The sequence below is a fragment of the Epinephelus fuscoguttatus genome, linkage group LG13 (assembly GCF_011397635.1).
Source record: "Epinephelus fuscoguttatus linkage group LG13, E.fuscoguttatus.final_Chr_v1".
In the NCBI taxonomy this organism is placed as follows: Eukaryota; Metazoa; Chordata; class Actinopteri; order Perciformes; family Serranidae; genus Epinephelus; species Epinephelus fuscoguttatus.
Genome location: NC_064764.1, coordinates 7,564,247 through 7,586,554, shown reverse-complemented (window position 1 = coordinate 7,586,554; position 22,308 = coordinate 7,564,247). Strand labels below are relative to the sequence as shown.

Here is a 22,308-nt window from a genome sequence, read left to right as displayed (position 1 = left end):
CAAAAATGTTTGTGAATGACTGAATGTTGCACCATTCAGTAAATTTATTGCATGTATTCACAGGCCTATATATACATACATTTACATTATACACAACAACACTGTGTAGAATTTGTACATTAGTAAGTAGAAATAAGCAGGCAGTAAACAAACATGATTCAAAGTTTTGATTACTTTATACTGATAGGTTTATGATACTGATATTTGGCAGGGTTTTTTTTACATTCTATTATTACTCTATTTCAGGTACTGTTACTTCTGCATATACACTACGTTTTAAGGCATATAGGTATGTTAAGACATTCTAGACATGCAGCAATCCTTCATGACCCTTCATTCAAAGACAATGGAAATTAAAAAGCTTGCAGGAAATATTTCCATAAAAAGTTGAATTAAGAATTACATACGTCTGACATAAGAACATAAATAGATAACAGGCAGATCTGTTCCTTTAAATTTTAGATGTTTTTTTTTTTTAGTACTACATGTTCTCTGTTTTTTTTTACTCATTATTTCATTTGTCTGTGAATTTAAACCCTGTATTTACATAACCATAATTACCACTTTATGGTTGTATGCCTCTGGGAACCAGTCAAGTTACATTTACAGTTTACATCCATGTCTGTGAAAACATGGATGTTTCACACACCCCAAACAACATAGAAGATCTATACAATCAGCACAGTTTCAAGGTGGATTATTGTGTCACTAATTCAGCATCTGACCAAATGTCTCCCCTTCTGTTCCTGAGTTATGATGTTGAGTAATGGCCAGAATGGACAGTATTTTTGCAGAACAACATGATACCACAGTGAAGCTGACCTTTGACCTTTTGGATATGAAATGTCATCACCTCACCATTATGTCCTATTAGACATCTTTGTGAAGTTTTGACATAAGAAGGAAATTAATTCTTGAGTTATGTCCAATAACATGCTTAGTGAGGTCACAGTGACCTTTGAACACCAAATTCTTATCAGTTCATCATTGAGTACAAATGGATGTTTGTGCCAAATTTGGAGAAATTACCTCAGAGTGTTCCTGAGATAATGCGTTCACTAGAAAGGGACCTCAGAGTGACGAACAACCCGAAAACATAATGCCTCCAGCCACGGCTATTACCGGCACCGAGGCATAAAAATGATTCAATTACTTGAAGAGTCTTCTATTGCAGAAATCCTTGTTTGAGTGAATAATGCTGAGAAACAAATAACAGAGTCTGATTTCTGCTGTTTGCTTTTTAAGTCTGTGGAATTTGTACTGATACCCTACTTTAGCCTCCCAAATGCCCAATACCAGATAAAAGTATTGGTGCATGCTGTTCTCATCCTTCATACGGCAAAGGAACACACAGTACTTCACCTCTGGCTTGATATCAGATTGAATGTCCTCATGTGAAGTCTGTGATGCTGACATTGACAAAGAGGGAGGAGGGAGGAATAGCCGTTCCGTCTTTAGAGAGCAGGTGGATGTGACGATATCCTGAGAAGGGAAAGACGGTGAAAAGCATTTGGATTAGAATAAGTGTTCAAAGAGAGATGTATTAAGTGAATCCTGCTTCTAGTATTTGACACAACACATGATTTCATCTGCATATTTAATAAATACTGCAGTGAGTTTTGCATTCTGGCTCAGTGTACTTTGCTCACCAGCTTGGATGCATGTAAATGGAAGAGTGAACTGTCCAACGAAGTCGTTCCGGGACGCCTTGTCATAGTCCTCTACCACAAAGCGAACCAGGGCCAGCTCAGGGGCATGGATGACAAAATTTAAAGTTTCATTCCACACTGGGTTAAAACCTGCCGGTAGAGGGCAGTAGAGGAGTGAGTATAACTAACAAGCATGTGACTTTTTTTCTTTTTCCTTTTTTTTTCTAATTTCTTATTCAGTTTATGTTATGGTTTTCACACCCAGTCTTTCACATTCCTGCCCTCCTATCATTAAAACCATCTGTGTCAGTGAAATACATGTATTATCTGTGTTTTATTAAACTGAACATGCTCTCACCATTGTTGTTAATGTGACTGGTCTCTTCCTTGGCGTGGTCCTGTGGCACTCCATAGATTTCCACTCTGACCAGTGGGTCTACAATAGAGCCTTCTTTCTGATTCACCTTTGGTAGCTGCTGCCCACTGATCACCTGATAAACACACAAATATATTTGCACAATAGATACAAACACCACTGCCCAGCACAGAAAGGCACATAACACTTCCTGCTTCCCATTAACACTGACAGTAGTAGCTGTCCATTGCAACCACAAATCTCCCATGCAGCTCTGAACCTGTATTGACAAGCGGAGTGGTTTGTAGCCTTGCCGCTCCTCGGGTTTGTCTGGACTGAACTGAGTGTTGCCGTCTCTCATGAAGTCAGGCTTGAGAACGAAGCCACAGCAGCCATTCTGTCTGAACAGCCCATCATTCAGATCCATCTCCAAACCAGCTGTCTGGAAGTTCAGAGCCACTTTGGGAAAGAGGGAGAAGGGAAATAATGAAATTAACTAAGATTTTTGTTTTTAACTGTGGCTGGCTGTATCACATAATTTCCCAGACTCAGAGTTATCTGTCTAGTTATCAAAGTTCATGTGATAAGTCCAGCAGAAGGCTTTTTATCAGGAACAGACGACGTCAGTTTGAGGCCCTTGTGACAGGAAGCATCTGTCCTGTTAAAGTCCCCCAGCTGCTGGGCTGATGCTGTGTATCTGACCCTGACCTCTAAGCTCCCTGCAGGAGGAGATGGGGGTGGCAGTGAGGGCATGCACAAAGAGAATAACTCCTCAGTATACTGTCATAAAAGAGATGGTATATTTACGTGCGTAACACTTTTTTTTCTTGTCATTTCCATGTGCAAATTGCTTGTGATATAAGCTGCATAACATATAATCACGATGTTACTGGTTCAGTTTAGCCCACATTCCCCTCCCACCCAATGTCTGCTATCAGTGTCTATTGTCAGCTGTTATTTAAAGGCAAAATGTTAAATAGATTGTCTTTATTTTGCTGGAGTGTGTGACTCTCTGTGTGTTAAGAAGATTGTGTAACAAGTTGGGCTTTTGAAACCATCAACCAACTCAGCCTTTATTTGTACTTTCCTAATCATTTTTGTGTTGGGAAGATACAAAGTTTTCTTCTAGCAGTAACAGCATTATTTTTTGTTGGAGTCATATCTTAGACGTGTTACTCATATTTTGAACAGATCGTCAGCGCTGACCCTGTCTATATCCATGCCCTTGATCCTTTGGATGAAGCTGTCTTCATATCACACAGGACATTCATTCCAAAAAAGCATAATTAGATAATCTGTGTACCCTTCATTCTGTCGTTTTTCTGTTTCAAAACCAAATCAGAAAAAATATCTTGTTTTTCTGATTTAAACCCAGAACAGAAAAAAACGAGAAAACAGAACAACAGAAATCACACACTTTGTACTTGTTTTGTTATTGTGATATCTGGATAAATTCAGGGACAATCAGTGACATTTTGCAGCATGAAGGGGCCACACAGTGTTCCATAATGAGCATCAGGAGATTCTGCATGGAGCATAACCTTCATCGGAGAAGTGTTGTTTCAGACGCTGAATTGGAAACGGCTGTGGTTTCTGCAATAAACAGGGTATGTATGTATGTATGTATGTATGTATGTATGTATGTAGGCCTATGTATGTATGTATGTATGTAGGCCCTATGTATGTTTGTATGTATGTATGAATGTATGTAGGCCCTATGTATGTATGTAGCCTATGTATGTATGTATGTATGTAGGCCCTATGTATGTATGTATGTATGTATGTATGTATGTATGTAGGCCTATGTATGTATGTATGTATGTATGTATGTAGGTCTATGTATGTATGTTTGTAAAAAGTCTGCCCGTAATACGAAAGAGGCTGTCCAAATAGGCTACAGATATGTATGGTTGACTATGAATGGATAAGTCCTGTGAGAATATGTAGGCTATAAGGAGTATTTTCTGTGGCCCGTGGTGGACTTTCCGACAAGAAGTAACATTCAGCAGGGGGTTAAAGCAGATGACAATTTATGATACAGCAGAACTGTTGCTATTAGATTAGCCTATACAGTGTTTAGAGTCATCATTGTATCATTCTCCAGATACACAAGTTGACAGACAGTTCTCTGAAGATGTCAGCAGAAGACCCGCCCCAGTTCTTTGCATGCGAGTGCTTGTGTGTGTGTGTGTGTGTGTGTGTGTGTGTGTGTGTGTGTGTGTGTGTGTGTGTGTGTGAGAGAGAGAGAGAGAGAGGGACACTGACAAGATTTATCCATTCGTGGTCAACCATACATATCTGTATCTAGACAGCCTCTTTCGTATTGAGTCTCCGTAACCATGGCAACGACGATGAAGAGTGACTGAAAACTTGTAGACTTCAGGACACTGAGATATTAAGGGTTTTGGAAACAGGAGACATCAGTGATTTTAGAAGCAAAGTTTCACCAGCAGAGAGCATCCTTCCTCTCACCTATCTGACAGCCTACATTCCACATCTCCTGCGGGTTGTAGTTGGAGGAGTCTGTCCTGAGGCCACTGGGATAGATCCTGCTCAGCTGCCGTGTGTTGTACTGCACAAAATTTGTCCCTGAAGAGAGTGTGACATATGTATTATACGTAAAATATATTACAGTCATAAAACATATTATTTTATTTGAGGAACATAAAATTCAGCTGTTCTCCACTCTTTTCCAAAATACTTTGTTCCCTCATGTTCATGGTACCTGCGTCCTTAGCAAGCCTCTTAGCCTTGGATTCAGAGAAGGAGGACATCTCATAACATTTGGCGTGTGAATGAGCATGCTCAAAGCCATGGAAGTGCACGCTCTTACAGTAAACCACCAAGTCTGACAGCTCCCTGGACAGTTTGGACTTGGACTTCTGCAAAAGTGGAGAATAAAATGCACAATTAGTCAACAATGAAATCCTATTCCCATTACTTTAAACATTAATAACATGTAGGGTGAATTGTGACTGTGTAGTTAGATGGTAACCCTGAGGCCAGTTATTGCATAATTTCCCCATAATTTGTTTACTGCTTTAATTAAATTGCAACTAACCAGCATGAAAAAATTTGGACATTTGTTCTGGAAAAATAAAAATAAACTAATAATTACAACTTATTTTGTCCCAAATTAATGAACAAATTAGCAAATAACAAGACTTAAATACGTTAATGGTTTTTTTTTACAATATTAGAAATGTGTAACTTTTTTACTAGATATCGTTGCATAACTGTGAAGTACGAGCTTTTGATAAATGCTTTGGGCATGTACACAAAACGGACAGAAAATAATTATAATGTAGCCAAACTGCAAGTACAACTACAGTCATAAATGTTCATGTTTTTATGCATGATAAAATGCAATAAAATGTCAATCTCATTAGCCTTGAGCTATTCGCTTGGTTACCTGTTTCCTCCAACAAAACATCAGTTCTTAAGCACCATGTATATGCAATTGATACATACAGTAGATACAGTATTCCTCAATATATTGTAATATATCTGCAGGACAGCAACTATTGTTATCAAGCAGCTTGGTTCATTAAGTAGTGTCTTTACTTTTTTTTTACTCAATATAAGTTATTATCACACAATTATGTGGATATTCAGCATTAAATATTATTTACATTTTTAATACAAATACAAAGTTAATTACTGAGTCTTTACTTCAGTTATATCTGCATGCATGAGTTTGTTTTTCAATGAAAATGTCCAACCTTTTTGACAAGACAGGACAATCTAGATTTTAACTGTTTAATTTAAAATTCTGTGTGTGTAGTGGGAGGTTGAATACTAGTTAATCATTACCTAGTAAATGCATTTTCCAGGACAATATATTTATTTATTTGTACAATAGTTTGTTTATTTGTAGAAAAAAATATCCAGGTAATTGTTTTTTCATTTCCAACTTTTTTTTACACCAATTGATTGTAATTTCATGTTTGTTTGTTTTTTGTTTTGTTTTGTTTCTTTTTTTGTTTGTTTGTTCTGTTTATCATTAAAACAAATAACATATACACCATATAGCAACACACAGCATGGTACACCTATAATACATATAACAGGGTCATGTAGTCATGACTAAGCCTCCCTCTGGCCACAAATTCAGACTCACCATTAGCATGTTAACTAATTCCCCAAAACTAGTACCATAACATATATACTTATACAATACATACACATGCCCACACACATATCCACAAATAATGTAATACATAAAACATGCAAACACATGCTGACACAAACAAACACAAACCTACATGCACACAAATTGGAGTATGTACAGTACAGAGGTAGGTGACAAACAGAGGTAGGTGAGAGGGCAAAACAAGTAACAACATTAAAGTAAATGATAATATTGCAATAGTAAATAAAAGTAAATATTCATACAAATATAGGATAAATAATTCTTCATCAGCAAATGTATATCGTAATGTATGTAATTTCATGTTAATATTGTCAAATTACTAGGTAATTACAAATTAATTGATCTGATCTGTAATTTATAGCAATACCATTTCCACACAGAAAAAAATCTTTGGAGACTAATATTGCTTAACCAAAGCAATAAAGCAGTCGATAAATCTGTGTAGAAAGATTGAAATTCTCTCTTCCTCTCCTTTATAACCTCTAATTAAATCATTAAAGCCACAAATGCTTTCAGTTAATCTCTGATGCCCAGTAGGGAAATACTGTATCTACACTGGGCACTTACAGTATGTAAGTGTAGGAATCTACACCCCTTAAGCACTGATTTAAAAATGATGTATTCTTGATTGACCATCCTGGTTAAATATGAAATGCAGAGTTAGATATTTTTCAAATAGTTATGTTGACAGAGGACTAAGACATTTTCCCACAGCTAAGGTGACGCATGTTGGATGCTGTTTTCCTTCTCACTTCACTATCTTTCTTCTTTTAAATATCCCTGTTTCCTGTTGCTTTTCACTATCTCCCTTCTTTTACTCCAGTCTCGCCTCACTGTCTCTTATGTTCCCGCCCAGTTTCCTGTCTCTCTCTAAAATTAAGCTCCAGTCACTCCTGTCTTAATTCATTGTCACTTTTTGATTTAATTAACTGTCTATGTCTTCTTCAGTTCCACTAAAAGGAAAATGTATAAACTTAAGAAGCATGGTCAAATAATGCTAAAAGAAATAAAGCTTTAATGAATCTCAGATCTTACCAAAAAAATCATTAAGTATTTAGTTCATATACCTTTCCATTCTTTCCATCACAGTTCAGAGACTCAGCAGATGGCTCCTCTGTCGACAGGCTCCCAGGTTCATCATTGGCTATCTCTTCCTCATCGCTAACTTCATCTGTCAGGGTTCCATCGAGACAGTCTCCTGGACTGCTTATCTTCTTAGCTTTCAACAAAATTTTCCCCTTCAGTTCCTGTAATGACCACCAACACACACAGACTGATGAGAGCACTTTGTCTGCATATTAGATGTGATGATCATCTCCACTTCATTTGTAGTATATTTCTGTCCAGTACAGTTACATAAAAAAAATCCAGTTGAATGTGTTGCATGAGTGTTTTTGAGTACTTGTTTCAATACCAAGAGTACACATGAAGGTGGTCCATCTTCCTGCACTTTGCAGTCTCCTAAGTAAATGCAGCAAAGCATCACTACTTAATTGTCAAAACCCTCAATAGAATTCCTCATAGCATTTATTTGCCATTACTTCAAGTTAGCATTGATTGTCCTAAGTGCTCTAATGGAAAAGAGTTAGGAAGTTACAGTATACGATGGTTGTGTTTTTATGATCAGTGGAAGATGGATACCAAGGCACACAAGAACCATTAATCTTTAAAATGTCTCTGAATTGTTAATGATAGCAAAGTTTCCCCAGATCAGACTGGGTACTGTCCGAAAACATTTCATCCCTAAGTCTTAATCACTGACTCAAACAGAATGTTTATTGACGCTTCATATCTGACAGTTCCTTACATAAATATATGACTAAATAAAACAGAAGCATATGCTCCCAGGGACCCCAGGAACATAGGACCCTGTGAACATAGGACCCCGGGAATATAGAACCTCAGGAACAGGACCATGTGAACATAGGAACCTGGAAACAGAAAACCAGGAACAAAGTCCCTGAGAACATGGGACCCCCGGAACATAGGACCCCTGGGAACATAGGACCCTGGGTACGTAGAACTCTGGAAACATAGGACTCTCGGAACATAGGATCCCTGGAACATAAGACCCCGAGAACATAGGAGCCCAGAAACATGCGATCCTGGGAACATAGGATGTTACATGGGATCCCAGGAACATGTGATCCTGGGAACATAGGACCCTGGGAACATAGGACTCAGGGAACACAGGACACTGGGAGCATAGGACTCTGGGAACATAGGACCTCAGGAATATTGGACCCCAGGAACATGGGATGCTGGTAACATAGGACCACGGGGACATGGGACCCTGTGAACATGGGACCCTGGGAACATAGGAACCCAAGAACACGGTGTCCTGGGAACATAGGACCCCAGGAAAATAGGACCCTGGGAACATAGGACACCAGGAATATAGGACCCCAGGAACATAGGACCCTAGGAACATAGGACCCCTGGAGAGCACATATGTAGAACTTTCATTTTAAGATGAAAAAAGACAGCCATGCTATTAACTCTGTGTGGCTGTACTTAAGCATGGTGGTGCTTGGAGTTAAATGCTAACATCAGCATGCTAACATGCTCACAAAGACAATGTTAACATGTCAACATGATGTTTAGCACATATAATGTTCACCATGTTTACCACCATAGTTTTTGTGATAGCATGCTAACATTTGCTATTAGCACAAAACAAAGTACAGATGGGCCAATGGGAAGGTCATACATTTGGCAGGTATCTGGTCACAGACCAAAGTATTGGACAAACTGAAATTATGACCTGATGATGGTGCTACAATACATGAAAAGTCAGGATTTCCAAAGTTAAATTACATGTTCTGGGGACCATGGATGTCTTAACTGTGGTCCAAACACATCAAAATCATAACTGTAAACCTGGTGATACTTAAAAGTCAGGGGATCACCAAAGTCTGTAGGGTTCATCCTCTGGGTACCATGAGTGTCTCTATAAAATTCCATGGCAATCTAATAGTTGCTGTGTTGGACCAACCTTTGCACACTGGTGTTCCTTTGTAAAAGTTTCACAAAAGGTTAAAGAAAAGAAAAGGAATACCAGGGTGCCTCACCCTATAAAGTGGACATCTGATAAAACATACAAAAAACCCAAATGGATTATAACCTGTGGAGAGGGAAGCTGTTGAGGGACTTGCCCATCCAGTAGGGTGGTCTGTAGTGTGTCACCCAAGATTTGGCGAAGGTGCTGGGCCATGACTGTCTGCTGCTCTATGCCACAGTGATTCTCAAGGGACAGGATGACTGGAAAGTCCGATACCTAACAAACAAGGAGGAGACGACACAATGCTGGCTTTTAAAACTCATCTGTTTTCTGTCTTATTTATGTAGAAATTATATCAGCTCCGGCAAACTCAGTGGTAAAGAACTGTAATGACTTTCCATTAGCTGTAAGTTTTCACCATCCTCCAAAAAGTTTCTTCATCATATCTTCCTAAAGTTGAGTAGGAAAGTTTGATTAGGAAGTGGAGACACGTGAGAAGTTTCTGGTTGTTCTCCATGTAGGTCAGTCAGCGGGGTACATTATTCCAGGGGCAGGGAGGCTTACTAACTGTGCAGTGCTTTACACTTTTCTGGGCACACAGACAATTCTGTGGTTTGCTTAGTACCAAAAACATAACTTTAAAATTACTTTTAGTAATGTGTAACCATACAGATACTTTTCATTATACTTGACTGTAGATTTTATTTGTGGCTCTCACAGCACTGAAGAATATGAACAGCAACATCTTGTTTAGTAATGCTGTCGCTGTTATTCTGGATAATCCACAGAACTCACCATCAACACTTCTTATAAGGAATAATTCCTCTGTTTCAACGCAAACTGTTCACAGTGACTGGATTCTTCCAAGAAATTTTGCTTTTGAATGTGACATAAAAAACCTGACTGGACTGCATGGCTGGATACCGCTGTAAGAATTAATAAAATTTGTTCTCTGTGTAATCTGAGTGAACCAACCCTTTAAAAGCACACAGTGCTGCTCACCTTAAAGGCATATTCCTTCACTGTTGAAATGACATCTCTAAAAAGTATCTTGGAAGTCAAAGTGTGACCATGATACACAACAGGTTCCCCATCACTGCCATCCCAGCAGTCCACCTCTACACAACGGCAGCCTCTCTTCAGGGCCCTATACACACACACACACACACACACACACACACACACACACACACACACACACACAAACACATGTACACAGTCAAATGTAAGAAATCACCATTGCATTGTTTCAGTTAAAAGTGTATGTTACGTTTTAAAAAAGGACTTGGACAAACTTTTTAGAATTATGGGCAGTCCTGAAACCCTCTCTGTTGTTTAAAGCTAAAAAAAGAACAACTCCTGATCAAGATAGTCACTCTTCTCTGATAAGTACATTCAGCTTACCTCTGTATGCTTTTTTGTGATTGTCTAACGTCATTAAAAAAAAGTACTAAGAGTAAATTGTGTTGCATGCAGTGAGTGCAGCAGCCCTCACTGGATGTATGCCTCCAGGCTGCTCATCCCTCGCAGCTGGTCCTCCAGCAGGTAGGTGTTGTGTGAGGAGGAGATGAAGTAGTGGTTTAGCGGCTGGCTCATGTCCTGGTGAAGATCCCGATGCTCAGGTTTAAATATGGAGCCCTCCCGTGAGCACAGGTAGATCTGGAAGCCATCTAACGACATGGCGCCTTGCTTCTTGGCTGCACAGAGGGTATGGTATGACATGGCCTCAGTGTTCACAGATCAAGAGACGGCACAGGTCACATGATATATGTCTTTACTGAGCTGCTTGAGTTTAACAAATTTAAGTTGGCTGGAGACACAGGAATCTACACACTCAAATTAAAGGTTATATATATCACAAATTGCAGAAGAAGAATCTAACATGGCTTTGGTGATCCACTTCTCCTCTAGCATCATTATTGTATTGAAATCATTGGTTTTGAGTGAAATATATACATATATATATTTATTTATTATTATGAAGTTTTATATTTGAGTTTTCATATAGTGCCATCATCAGGTCAAATCTTTGAAGTGAATGGTCAGATTGTCTAATACTTTGGTTTATGCTCAAATACCTGTATAACTGACAGGTTCCCAACAGCCTCATGTGCTTTGTAATAATTAGCAAATGTTAGCATGCCAACACAATAAACTATGATTGTAAACCTGGTAAATATTACCTGCTAAACATCGGTGCAGTGCTGCCACAGAGTCACTGTGAGCATGTTAGTATGTTGACATTAGCATTTAGCTCAAATAATGGCTGTGCCTCAGTACAGGCCTACAGAGATGCTCATGTGACTCTTGTTTGTCCTAAAGTACAAAGATAGTCTTTGAGACTGAAAGCTAACTGTGAATACCACTTCAGTGTGCAGATGCCTTTATCTCCAATTTGTTTCAATATTCAAACACTATTAAACCGGTCCATTTTGGTATCATTTGTGCACTCCTTGCCTCCTTGCCCAGAGGCCATTGCTTTGTTAATCAGATTGAAAGTGAACTATTGGTCTAAAATCAATTGAATTAGGATATCATAAAGGTTGGGTGGGGTAACATGTTTCAGTGAGTAACATGTTGCAAGTGGACATTCAATCCAACGAAAGATATGCTTAACATTTAAAAGCTCAAATAACAGAAAGAAAATGCAAACACACGAAATAAAGCATTTTGGATACAAAAAATATCAGGCAAGAGGTATAAGGTCCACCTCTCATACAATGCTAGTATCCACCTTTTCTGATCTACAGTAAATGTAATGTGTATATATTGATGTATGAGGTAGGTATAAATTACAAAAGTCAAGTGCTACCACTCTGAAAACTAAGAGAATATTAAATATTTATGGTCAATAAATATTTTACATTAAACAGATAATGCACATTTTTATTATTGCTTCAATCATGTGTGGCTGTGTTTTAGGTCAGTTAATTGGACAACTCCTCTTCAGGTCCAGCCTGTCCTCAGAAATCATGTGTAACATGAAGATGTATTACTGTTAGTCACAGTCATGTTTACCTGACTCAGATGGTTCATAGCGATCAATGAGCTCCTGTGCATGCTGGGAACTCTTCTCTCCCTCCTGCTGTTCCACACTCAGGAAGTTCTCCAGTTCCTCCAACATTAACTTTTCTCCATCTCCCGAGTAGTCCTGGAACACCTTCCACACTTCATCCCTCTGAGTCAGCATCTTATAGAAATGGACAAACTGCTCGATTTCCAAAGAGCCACACTCGTGCTTGTCAGCCATCTGTGGAAACAGAGCAAGAGCTTTACATATTATTTGGTTTTATTTCATAGGAGGGAGGGGGTGAACTTGTGCAAACTTTTATTCTAATCTACAACCTAGTTAGACCATAATGAGGAATAAGGAATAAATGAGGTCTAATGGTCATGAGACTATGCCGTGAGCAGACAGTCACTGGTTCAATATCTGCGGCAGCAGCTGATGTGTTATGTCCATAGGAGCTTGAGAAGTGCTCTGAACTGTTACTTAATCAATATTGGTGTAAATTTAATTTAACCAAATGCCAAGATTTCCATCAAGGAGCAAATATTTCAAAGATGTTCAAATTCTCACCGTGAAAAGATGCAAAGCATGTTCCTCATTCATCTCTACGTTCATCATCTTCAGCAGTGTCCGCACCTCTTTGAAATTCATCTTCCCGTCTTTGTTTTTGTCAGCTTTCTTAAACCAGTCCCAGACCCACCTGAGATGATGCTGAGGGAAATGCCAGCTCACCAGTGTTGTGGAATAAGATTTCAAATTTAAAGAACCTAATTTCCCCATTCAAAACTGTTACAATCAGCTGAAGAGTTCTATTAGAAAGATTCACAGATTTTACCTGAATTATTTTTTGTTTTGTTGTAACATGAGAGAGAGAGAGAGAGAGAGAGAGAGAGAGAGAGAGAGCACAGCCCAACAATACATTAACCTAGCTTCCAAATCATACTGGACCAAGCTTGAGTACACTGTTCTCCCTTTAAATCATGGCCATCTCCCTTTATGTTCCATTATTTTTAATTTATGTCACTCCATTTGTTTGCCTCTAGCTCAAACTCCATCTAGTGAACTGTCAATCCATTACCCGAAACTTTGTTTTCAAAATGGTTTGCATTTTTAGCAAAACTACTTAGAGTTTTCTTCAGAGAAGATGGGATGAGCCAGTGTTTGAGAGCAGCTAACACCAGACTCAACACTTATTCATAAAATAGTCAGTAACAGTAATATACAGTAATCTACTAGGATAAAGGATACTGGTCTAGCCTCTCCTTCTCATCCATCGTTTGAGCCTTCTGAATTAGCTTGCGCACTCCCTGGATCCAGGCCCGGGCTTCCTCTGGGGATTCAGCCACAAGGTCCAAGTTGCCTTGGCGACCATGAAACACCAAGGTGAAGCACTGGTCAGCGTGGAACTCCTCAGCAATGCTCAGCAGGACTTCAGACTGGTGGCCCTCACGCACAGCCTCCAGCTCGGTAATTGAGACTGAAACATGATCATGAGTATGTGGTTAAATTAATAGTACAGTGTATGGATAATTACACTGCTTTAAGTACTGTAACCCATTTCAAATGCTCCTATGTACAGTTTGAGAGGGAAAATGAAATTATCTACTTTGTACTTCTTAGCCCTGTGTTCATGTTTAGAGCAATTACTCTCTCACAAACATACAAAATACCTATAACAAATCCTAAATTATACCTATTATTTATTGTTGGATTATAGTCCGAGTGTTGCTCCTCCGAGAACCGTCACCTTATCGTGGTGGAGGAGTCTGAGTGCCCTAATGACCCTAGGAGCTGTGTTGTCGGGGGCATTTCGCCCCTGGTTTCCAATGGCAGATTGTTTCTGGGGGAAGGGTCAGACAAAGAACGGTTCAAAAGACCCTTCATGATGGAAAACAACAAGAGTTGGCGTACCCGGCCCGGAGGGTTACCGGGGCCCCATCCTGGAGCCAGGCCTGGGGCTGGGGCCCATGGGCGAGCGCCTGGTGGCTGGGCCTTCGCCCATGGGGTCCGGCCAGGCCCAGCCCGAACCAGCTACATGGGCTTGTCCCCCTGCAGGCCCACCACCCGCAGAGGGATCCAGAAGGGTTCGGTGCAGTGTGGATTGGGCAGCAGACCAAGGCAGGGGCCTTGGCGGTCCGATCCTCGGCTACGGAAGTTGGCTCTTGGGACATGGAATGTCACCTCTCTGGCGGGGAAGGAGCCGGAGCTTGTGGAAGAGGTTGAGCGCTACCGGCTAGATATAGTTGGCCTCACCTCGACACATAGTTCCGGCTCTGGAACCCAAGTCCTTGACAGGGGTTGGACTCTCTCCTTTGCTGGAGTTGCTCCGGGTGAGAGGCGGAGGGCCAGGGTGGGCTTTCTGATAGCCCCCAGACTCTCTGCCTGTACGTTGGGGTTCACCCCAGTGGACAAAAGGGTTGCGTCCCTGCGCCTTCGGGTCGGGGAACGGGTCCTGACTGTTGTCTGCGCTTAAGCGCCGAACAACAGTTCAGAGTACCCGCCCTTTTTGGAGTCCCTGGGACAGGTGCTGGACAGTACCCCGACCGGGGACTCCATTGTTCTGCTGGGGGACTTCAACGCTCACGTGGGCAATGACAGCAGGACCTGGAGGGGCGTGATTGGGAGGAACGGCCTGCCCAATCTGAACCCGAGTGGTGTGCAGTTATTGGACTTCTGTGCGGGTCGCAGTTTGGTCATAACTAACACCATGTTCGAGCATAAGGATGTCCATCGGTGCACGTGGCACCAGGACAGCCTAGGGCGCAGGTCAATGATTGACTCTGTAATCGTATCATTTGACCTGCGACCATATGTTCTGGACACTCGGGTGAAGAGAGGAGCAGAGCTGTCAACTGATCACCACCTGGTGGGAAGTTGGATCAGGTGGCAGGGGAGGACGCCGTGCAGACCTGGCAGGCCCAAACAAGCAGTGAGGGTCTGCTGGGAACGCCTGGCGGAAGAACCTGTCCAGGTGATCTTCAACTCCCACCTCCAGGAAAGCTTCGACCGCGTCCCGAGGACAGAGAGGGACATTGAGTCCGAATGGGCCTTGTTCCGCTCTGCCATTGTTTAGGCGGCTGTTGTGAGCTGTGGCCGCAAGGCCGCTGGGGCCAGTCACGGCGGTAACCTGTCAGGCTGAAAAAGGAGGCCTACAGGGCATGGTTGGTCTGCGGGCCAAGCGGAGCGCAGCAGCGGCAGTCGCAGAGGCAAAAACTTGGGTGTGGGAGGAGTTCGGTGAGGCCATGGAGAAAGACTATCGATCGGCTCCAAAGAGGTTCTGGCAAACTGTCCGGCGCCTCGGGGGGGAAGGCGGCAACCTGCTCACATTGTTTACGGTGGGGGCGGAGAGCTGCTGACATCAACTGGGGACATTGTCGGGTGGTGGAAGGAATACTTTGAGGAGCTCCTCAATCCCACCAACACGTATTCCAGTGAGGAAGCAGAGATGGGGGTCTCGGGGGCGGGTCATCCAATTTCTGGGGCAGAAGTTGCTGAGGTAGTGAAACAACTCCGAGGCGGCAGAGCCCCAGGGGTGGATGAGATTCGTCCTGGATACCTCAAGGCTCTGCATGTTGTAGGGCTATCCTGGCTGACATGCCTCTGCAACATTGCGTGGACATCGGGGGCAGTGCCTCTGGAGTGGCAGACCGGGGTGGTGGTCCCCATTTTTAAGAAAGGGGACCAGAGGGTGTGTTCCAACTACAGGGGGATCACACTCCTCAGCCTACCCGGTAAAGTCTATGCCAGGGTGCTGGAGAAGAGGGTCCGGTCGATAGTTGAACCTCGGATTGAGGAGGAGCAATGTGGTTTTCGTCACGGATGCGGAACCGTGGACCAGCTCTTTACCCTCGCCAGGGTGCTGGAGGGGGCATGGGAGTTCGCCCAACCAGTCCACATGTGTTTTGTGGATTTGGAGAAGGCTTACGACCGTGTCCCCAGGGGCATCCTGTGGGGGGTGCTCCGGGAGTACGGGGTTGGTGGCCCTCTGCTAAGGGCCATCCAGTCCCTGTATCGAAGGAGCACGAGTCTCATAAGCCCCTAGCACTCTCCTCCACTGAGCAGGACTGATGTACATAAGGCTGCAGGCTCTGAGGGCTTCCCGGGACACATGCTTAGGGCCTGTGCTGGCAGCTGACTGAGGTCTTGAGTGATATCATCAGTCCTTCGTCCTTATAGTGAAGAAAATGTGATATAGTGCCCCTAGGGTGCCCTGCCAGTAGAGAAAATGTGGAAAAGTGCATTGTAAGGTGCCCTGCCTGCCGAGAGAAAAAATATGAAAAGTGCCCTCCAGGGTGCCCTTAAATAGAGATAAAATTATTTAGTGCCCTCTAGGGTGCCTTTCAAGTGTAGAAATCGAGATGCAGTGCACTAATTGGTGACTATAAATGGAAAAAAAGTAATGCAATGCCCTCTAGGGTGGCCTTAAAGTTGAAAAAAACACGTTTTAGTGCCATATAGATTGCTCAACATGCTAGAAAACTTTCTGCATGCTGGTTCCTCATCACATGCAGCTGGTGCCCTTTTTTTGCCTCTGTCAGAGTCTGCCACAGCTGGACCTGCTCCAGTTCGCCTGCCACCCATGTGTTTCCCAGTGTTTCCAAACTTGAACGTGGTATTGATCTTCATATCTTACTCATGGCAAGAGAGCTAATAAGTATGTTTGCCAAAACATTGAACTGTTCCTTTAAGTAGTACTTAGTCCCACTTTATACGTTTAAGACTGAGGTTAAGGTTAGGGCCATGAAGTCTAGTGGTAGTAAAGAAAATATGGTTTGTATTCAGCCAGAGAGAGAGTGCTGCTTGTGTTTAAGTTCACATTTTTACCGTGTGAACTGAGCCCACAATTTCAATGTACTTGAACCCAATATAAAGTTTATTTATCAGAGACTGACCAGGGGGATCATATGAATAAATCAACAGTTAATGTGTTGGTGAAATCACAAGGACTCACAAGTGGAGTGGCCTCTCCCTGCCCATCTGGATTTGTACCAGATTGTCAGGCCATCCTCCAGGAGGCGAAAATGCCGCTGCTTCTTCCACGATCGTGACTTTACTTTTCTAAGAGTCGACCCTGCCATCATCACCTTGACATCTGGGTCATCTTGGATGCCTGCACAGAGTCATGTAAAAAGTCACAGGTCACCATCAGAACTGGCAGGCTCGGGAGAGGATTTAACTTGTTCCAAAGATTCTGCTTTTTCTGATTCAGTAAGGATATATGGACTTAACACTAAGCTCAACTCCCATTAGACCATAAACCCTCAAACAAATTGCAAAATCATCACAATTTCTCTATCCCCAGTCTGAGTGAATAACATTTACTTACGTGAGCCTTCAGGATCCATTGCTATTCTTGAATCATGCCAATGGAAACGTGCTGCTAAGAAGAAGCAGATGTTGGTGAATTGTTCCAGATGCTTTGCCCTATTTCCAAACAAAATACATTTTGTACAAACTCTATGTGCATTCAACTGAGGCATCAACTACCTCAGTCCAAAAAAATCACAGCATTATATTGATCTACAATTGTTTAAAAAAGGTTTGCTGAGCACACTTTCAGCAGCTCCCTGGTTCAGATTGATTAACAAAACCTCAGTTTCCTCCTACTGAAGCAGATTGATTGGAGCAGCTGATTCAGTACCTTACAGTAGGGAAACTTGATATGAGCTGTTACGGAAGGACATAACTAGTTCACTTTTTTGCCCATACAGGACTTCCCTGGTGATTCATGTGAAACGTGTCCATCATCACCCTAAATAATCAGCCATTCTGTCGTGACTTGCACAATTAGAATCATGTGAGCTGTGGGATGGTGAAGGGACTCCAGTTACTGTTATTTTTAACCATAATATCTGGGCTCAAACCCCAGAGCTGGTACGTGACTGCTCTGCTAAAGTGTCTCCGAGCAAAATACTGAATCCCTACTAGCTCCAGATCTGCTGAACCTGACCTCTGTGACATGAAACTTGGGCAAAGAGGATACTGGCACAATCTGCAAGGATCTAGTTGGCTATATGCAAGGTATTTTCAGGCTGAGTCAGCATTTAAACTTCTATCCACTCACACCATCAGTCTTTCCTCATTCATTATTGGCGAGCAGACTGAAAGGCTTGCGCGTGGCAACTCCTGCAGTCTGTGTGCTGACAAAGAGAAATCAGACACACTCAACAGTCAGTGCTCACCTCAGCTTCAGCATATAGAAATCAAGACAGAGATTTTTTTAAAAATTTGATTTAACTACATGTGATTGTAATGCATTCGCTCTACATTTATAAATTCTGAGTTGCTGCAAAAACATGCAGTCAATAAAAGGGAGTGTTTATGTATCACACACAGCAGTAGCATATGTATGATTTTCTGGCAACGCTATGTTGCATGGCCTTAGGGATGGCGATGTCAGTGTGTCAAACTGCTGGTCAGTCCACCACTTTGTTCCAGACTTATACTATTTACACTATTGGATGGATTACCATGAAATTATATTCAGACATTCATATTCTTGAGGGTGTTTTATAATTATTTGGTGACCCTGTGACTTCCTTTAGCGCCACCATGAGGCTGATATTTGTGGCTGGACTGAAATGTCTCCAAAACTATTGGATGGATTCATTTGGGTTCAGACATTCATGTTCCCTTCGGGATGAATCGAAACAAGTTTGTTGATCCCCTAAACTTTTTATCATCTAGTCAAAACTATTTGGTTTATGACCAAATACCTGCAGAACTAAATACATCCCCATCCCCCTGCTTGTATTAAGTGCTAATTAGCAAATGTAAGCATGATAACACAGCAAACTAGGATGGTGAACATGGTGAGCATGATAGCTGCTAAACATCAGTCTTGTTATTGACGTTAGCATTTAGCTCACAGGGTTACAAGCATGGCTGCAGAATTTTGGGCCTTTAGACATCTGTGTCAAACCTAATGGCGCGTTTCCACCAGGATGCACTGCTCCACTGACCTGGCCGCCAATGCTTTCTCTCCTTTTAAGGGTAAAGTGGCTGCTTCGAACTGGTGAGGTACTCTATTGTAGAATGAATTGTGACTAGATAAATGTGCTGTGCTCATGTACTATTCATACATTTTCCTATAAAAAGTATTGCCCCAAAATTCATCCATATCCTGCGTAATCATGTACCAGTAATTCGTGCATAATCCTCGTATTTTGGACTGATGGTAGTAAAGACACAAGCTGTCCCAAGTGGTCCAGTTAGGAGGGAGGTCACGGTCACAAAACACAGGACTTACCCCTCAGATTTTTCTCAGGAAACCAGTGTTCAGAACCACATGAACTTTGAGGCATTTTATGGAATGTCCTCACTGTGTTTCTTTTCCTAAGTTCAATCACAGTAACTTTACTTGCTTAAACCTTACTTCCATAACTTTACCTTAATTAGAAAACTTAACGTTAAGGACGTAACATCATTTGTGTTGCACTAATTATGTCATACGATCGGTTGTGTGCGCATTTTCGTAGAATATCATACAAACCATTGTATAAGTATACGCTGTCCTAATTGGGTGGTCCCTGGTTCTCTGCTTGTCGTTTCAAACACGTAACAACAAGGCAGCCTGCTTATAACATTTTTGTTATAAGCCCCCATCCCCACCCTTTGTTTCCCCCATTTGAAAAAAAAAATGCGGCAAAAGTGGCTTGGGCAGTAGATAAAATAAATACCAAACAGGGTGGCCAAATTGAGAAAACATGATTCAATGTTATGTTGCCTTGCATGCTACAAGACATTCATGTGCCTCTCACATGCAGCTGGTGCTCTTTTTATTATTTTTTTCAACCCTACTCCTCAGACAGCCTAAGTCCGCCAGTGCTATTCTGTATCTACTGAGTTATACAAGACAGGTCAGCTCAAGTTTTTCTACAGCCTAAAATCATAAATTTGTTTCTGAGGGTTTTGTGATCAGTACATCATACAACCCCTCATAAATAAAAGAAGGAGACCCACAGAAATGAGACTGATGCACTGCAGACTTGCTGCTTATCAGTGAAAATGGTTTAACCAACACTATCTCTGTTGTTCACTGACAAATGTAGATCAAACACTTCCCGAAGGGGAAGGTTTCTTGTGCCTCTATATTTGTGTTCCTGTCTGACAGCTATCCTTTCCTTTCATTGTCCCCTGAAACAACAAGATCCAGTCTTGGGTTCTTGGTGTTTCACAACCCCATGTGCCAGCCCCCCCTTAAGAGAAAATTAGACTGAGTTCTCACCACAGTATGACTGACGTGATGCAAGGAATGCTTTCACAGTTGCTTCACAATTTAATATCACGCTCCTATGGAAAAATACAGACTGACCATGAAAGCAAGGCTTACTGTCCACAGCTCCATTAACTGATGTGCACTGTTATGTGTTGCACTTTCACTGCAGAGCCACGTCAAGGGTGTTTTTATTTCCCATCCAAGTTTTTCACATTCAACTTTTGAAAGTTTAACACACCCTCCTTTCATGCATAAAATACAGACTTTCAAACTGCAATTAGGTCACATTATGTTGTTTTATTTTTGGGGCCATGCATCCTCAGGCAAGATGAGTCACACAAGGCCACTTCTTCAGGGAGTTCACTGACCACACACACAAACACACAAAAACATGACTAATCTTACAGGATAGAAATTGGGAAACACAGTCATGCAGACCAAACCGCTCCATACTTATATCTTGCATGCTCCTACTGTAGTTTGTAGTTTATGTTTAAATCTGTTTGATTCATCGTAGGAATGTTCCATTTGCTCTGTGCAGTGGGATCTGTGTCTTGATATTTAACTCTGACTGCTTTTTCCTGCACACAATTATGTGAAGAATTCAACAAACAAGTGATCAGGCAGTGTGTCCCCCATAAAATCCATATATAACTCCAAACTGTGGTGGTGGTGGTGGTGGTGGTGGTGGTGGTGGGGTTTGTGCACAGTAAATTAGAACCAGAGGCAGAAATATGAGACATAAAAGCATCACTTCAGCAAAGCCTTTATGCAACTACAGCAGAAGAAAGAAAACTAGTCATACAAACTAAAACATGCATTTTTCTGAATAGGGAAAAAAGTGATACTTACCAAAAGTACAGATGTAACCAGGGTTATTGTCAGACCTCCAGATGTGGGTACACTCTAGGAGACAACTCTCCCAGAGAGGGCCTCAGATACTGAAGGGAAGGACCCTTGATGGCTGGCCTGAGATAAGGTTCAGGGAGGTGTGTACATTACACTGGTCGTGTACGCTGAGATCCAGGATCAAGAGGAGTCCAGGGACTGTTAGCTGAGCTCAGGGCCTTAAAAGACTGGGAGTGTCCAAAGGGAAATCTGGCTCAGCCTCCTCTCTCCTCCCCTCTCTACCACTCTTACTGCTAGGTCTGAGAAACCTGATTCCCTAGTCACTGCTGCCGCACGCTGGTACGCTCTGCACCCACCCCTCCTCCTCCTCCTTCTCCTCCTCCTCCTCTACTCCCCCTCCCCACCAGCCTTCCTTCCTTTCCTGCCACTCCCTCGTTCCACCATCCACAGACCTCTGACTGCATCTGGTGAGGGTCACTCCCTTCAGTCTGCTTCGCCTCCTTCTGTCTTTGTCCCTCATCCTCTGGGTGATAGTTGATGCTCTGCAGAGTGACTCTTATGTTTCTGTATCAGCACTGATAACGAGTAACACAATTCTGGGAAAAGGTCTGCTGTGTTGGGAAAGAAGCCAAATCATCAAACAATGAGAAATACATATTGTGCAAGAAAAAAACGCTCCTTAAATCTGATGATTTCAGATGATTGCAATAGTCTAAGTAAAGACTGATGAAGGACTATACTGTAGAACTTGGCAGTATGCCACATACTGCAGAGCAGAGCAGTACAGTTTTTATTACAATGCTCACTTTAATTTATATTTCTCCTCTGTCCAACATGCATGTGAAAATGCATTGACTATAGTTCAAACCAGTTTTAAAATGTAGACAAATCATGGGAGGATATTAGTGGCTGACAATATGGACATCTGAATCACAAATAGCAAAATAACAATGGAAAATATCATTTTCCCCATTTTCAGACCCATCCAGCTAATGTACTCTTCCATTTGAAAGGGTCCCTGAACCTGGCCTTTAATGACTTTAGCAACTGTAGCTCTTTCCTCACAAAGGATA

The 22,308-nt window shown here is 41.9% G+C and overlaps 1 protein-coding gene across 3 annotated transcripts; it reads right to left on the bottom strand.

Moving 5' to 3' along the window:
* Positions 1-157: 157 nt before the first annotated feature.
* plcd4b (phospholipase C, delta 4b) lies at positions 158-21,445 on the bottom strand. 3 transcript variants are annotated; one of them, XM_049594668.1, is made up of 16 exons: positions 21,239-21,445; positions 17,495-17,545; positions 17,120-17,278; positions 13,417-13,645; positions 12,739-12,868; positions 12,177-12,408; positions 10,654-10,855; positions 10,161-10,305; positions 9,282-9,434; positions 7,225-7,404; positions 4,730-4,886; positions 4,477-4,593; positions 2,285-2,463; positions 2,008-2,140; positions 1,650-1,799; positions 158-1,482 (listed from the first exon to the last, which is right to left on the bottom strand). In XM_049594668.1, the coding sequence occupies exons 2-16, from the start codon at positions 17,511-17,513 to the stop codon at positions 1,391-1,393; spliced, it is 2,277 nt and encodes a 758-aa protein (XP_049450625.1). In that variant the 5' UTR covers positions 17,514-17,545; positions 21,239-21,445; the 3' UTR covers positions 158-1,390. The 3 variants fall into 3 exon arrangements, with proteins under 3 accessions (XP_049450625.1, XP_049450624.1, XP_049450623.1); XM_049594667.1 differs by having other exon boundaries at positions 2,008-2,463; positions 17,495-17,548; XM_049594666.1 differs by having other exon boundaries at positions 2,008-2,463.
* Between the last annotated feature and the right edge of the window lie 863 nt (positions 21,446-22,308).

What these genes read in the sequence shown, in the direction of transcription:
- plcd4b (XM_049594667.1), bottom strand. An exon ending in ATGCTTTGCATCTTTTCACG is followed by an intron (nt 12,409 to 12,738) that starts GTGAGAATTTGA and finishes CTGTTTCCACAG; the next exon opens with ATGGCTGACAAGCACGAGTG. An exon ending in GAGGCTTGCTAAGGACGCAG is followed by an intron (nt 4,594 to 4,729) that starts GTACCATGAACA and finishes CACTCTCTTCAG; the next exon opens with GGACAAATTTTGTGCAGTAC.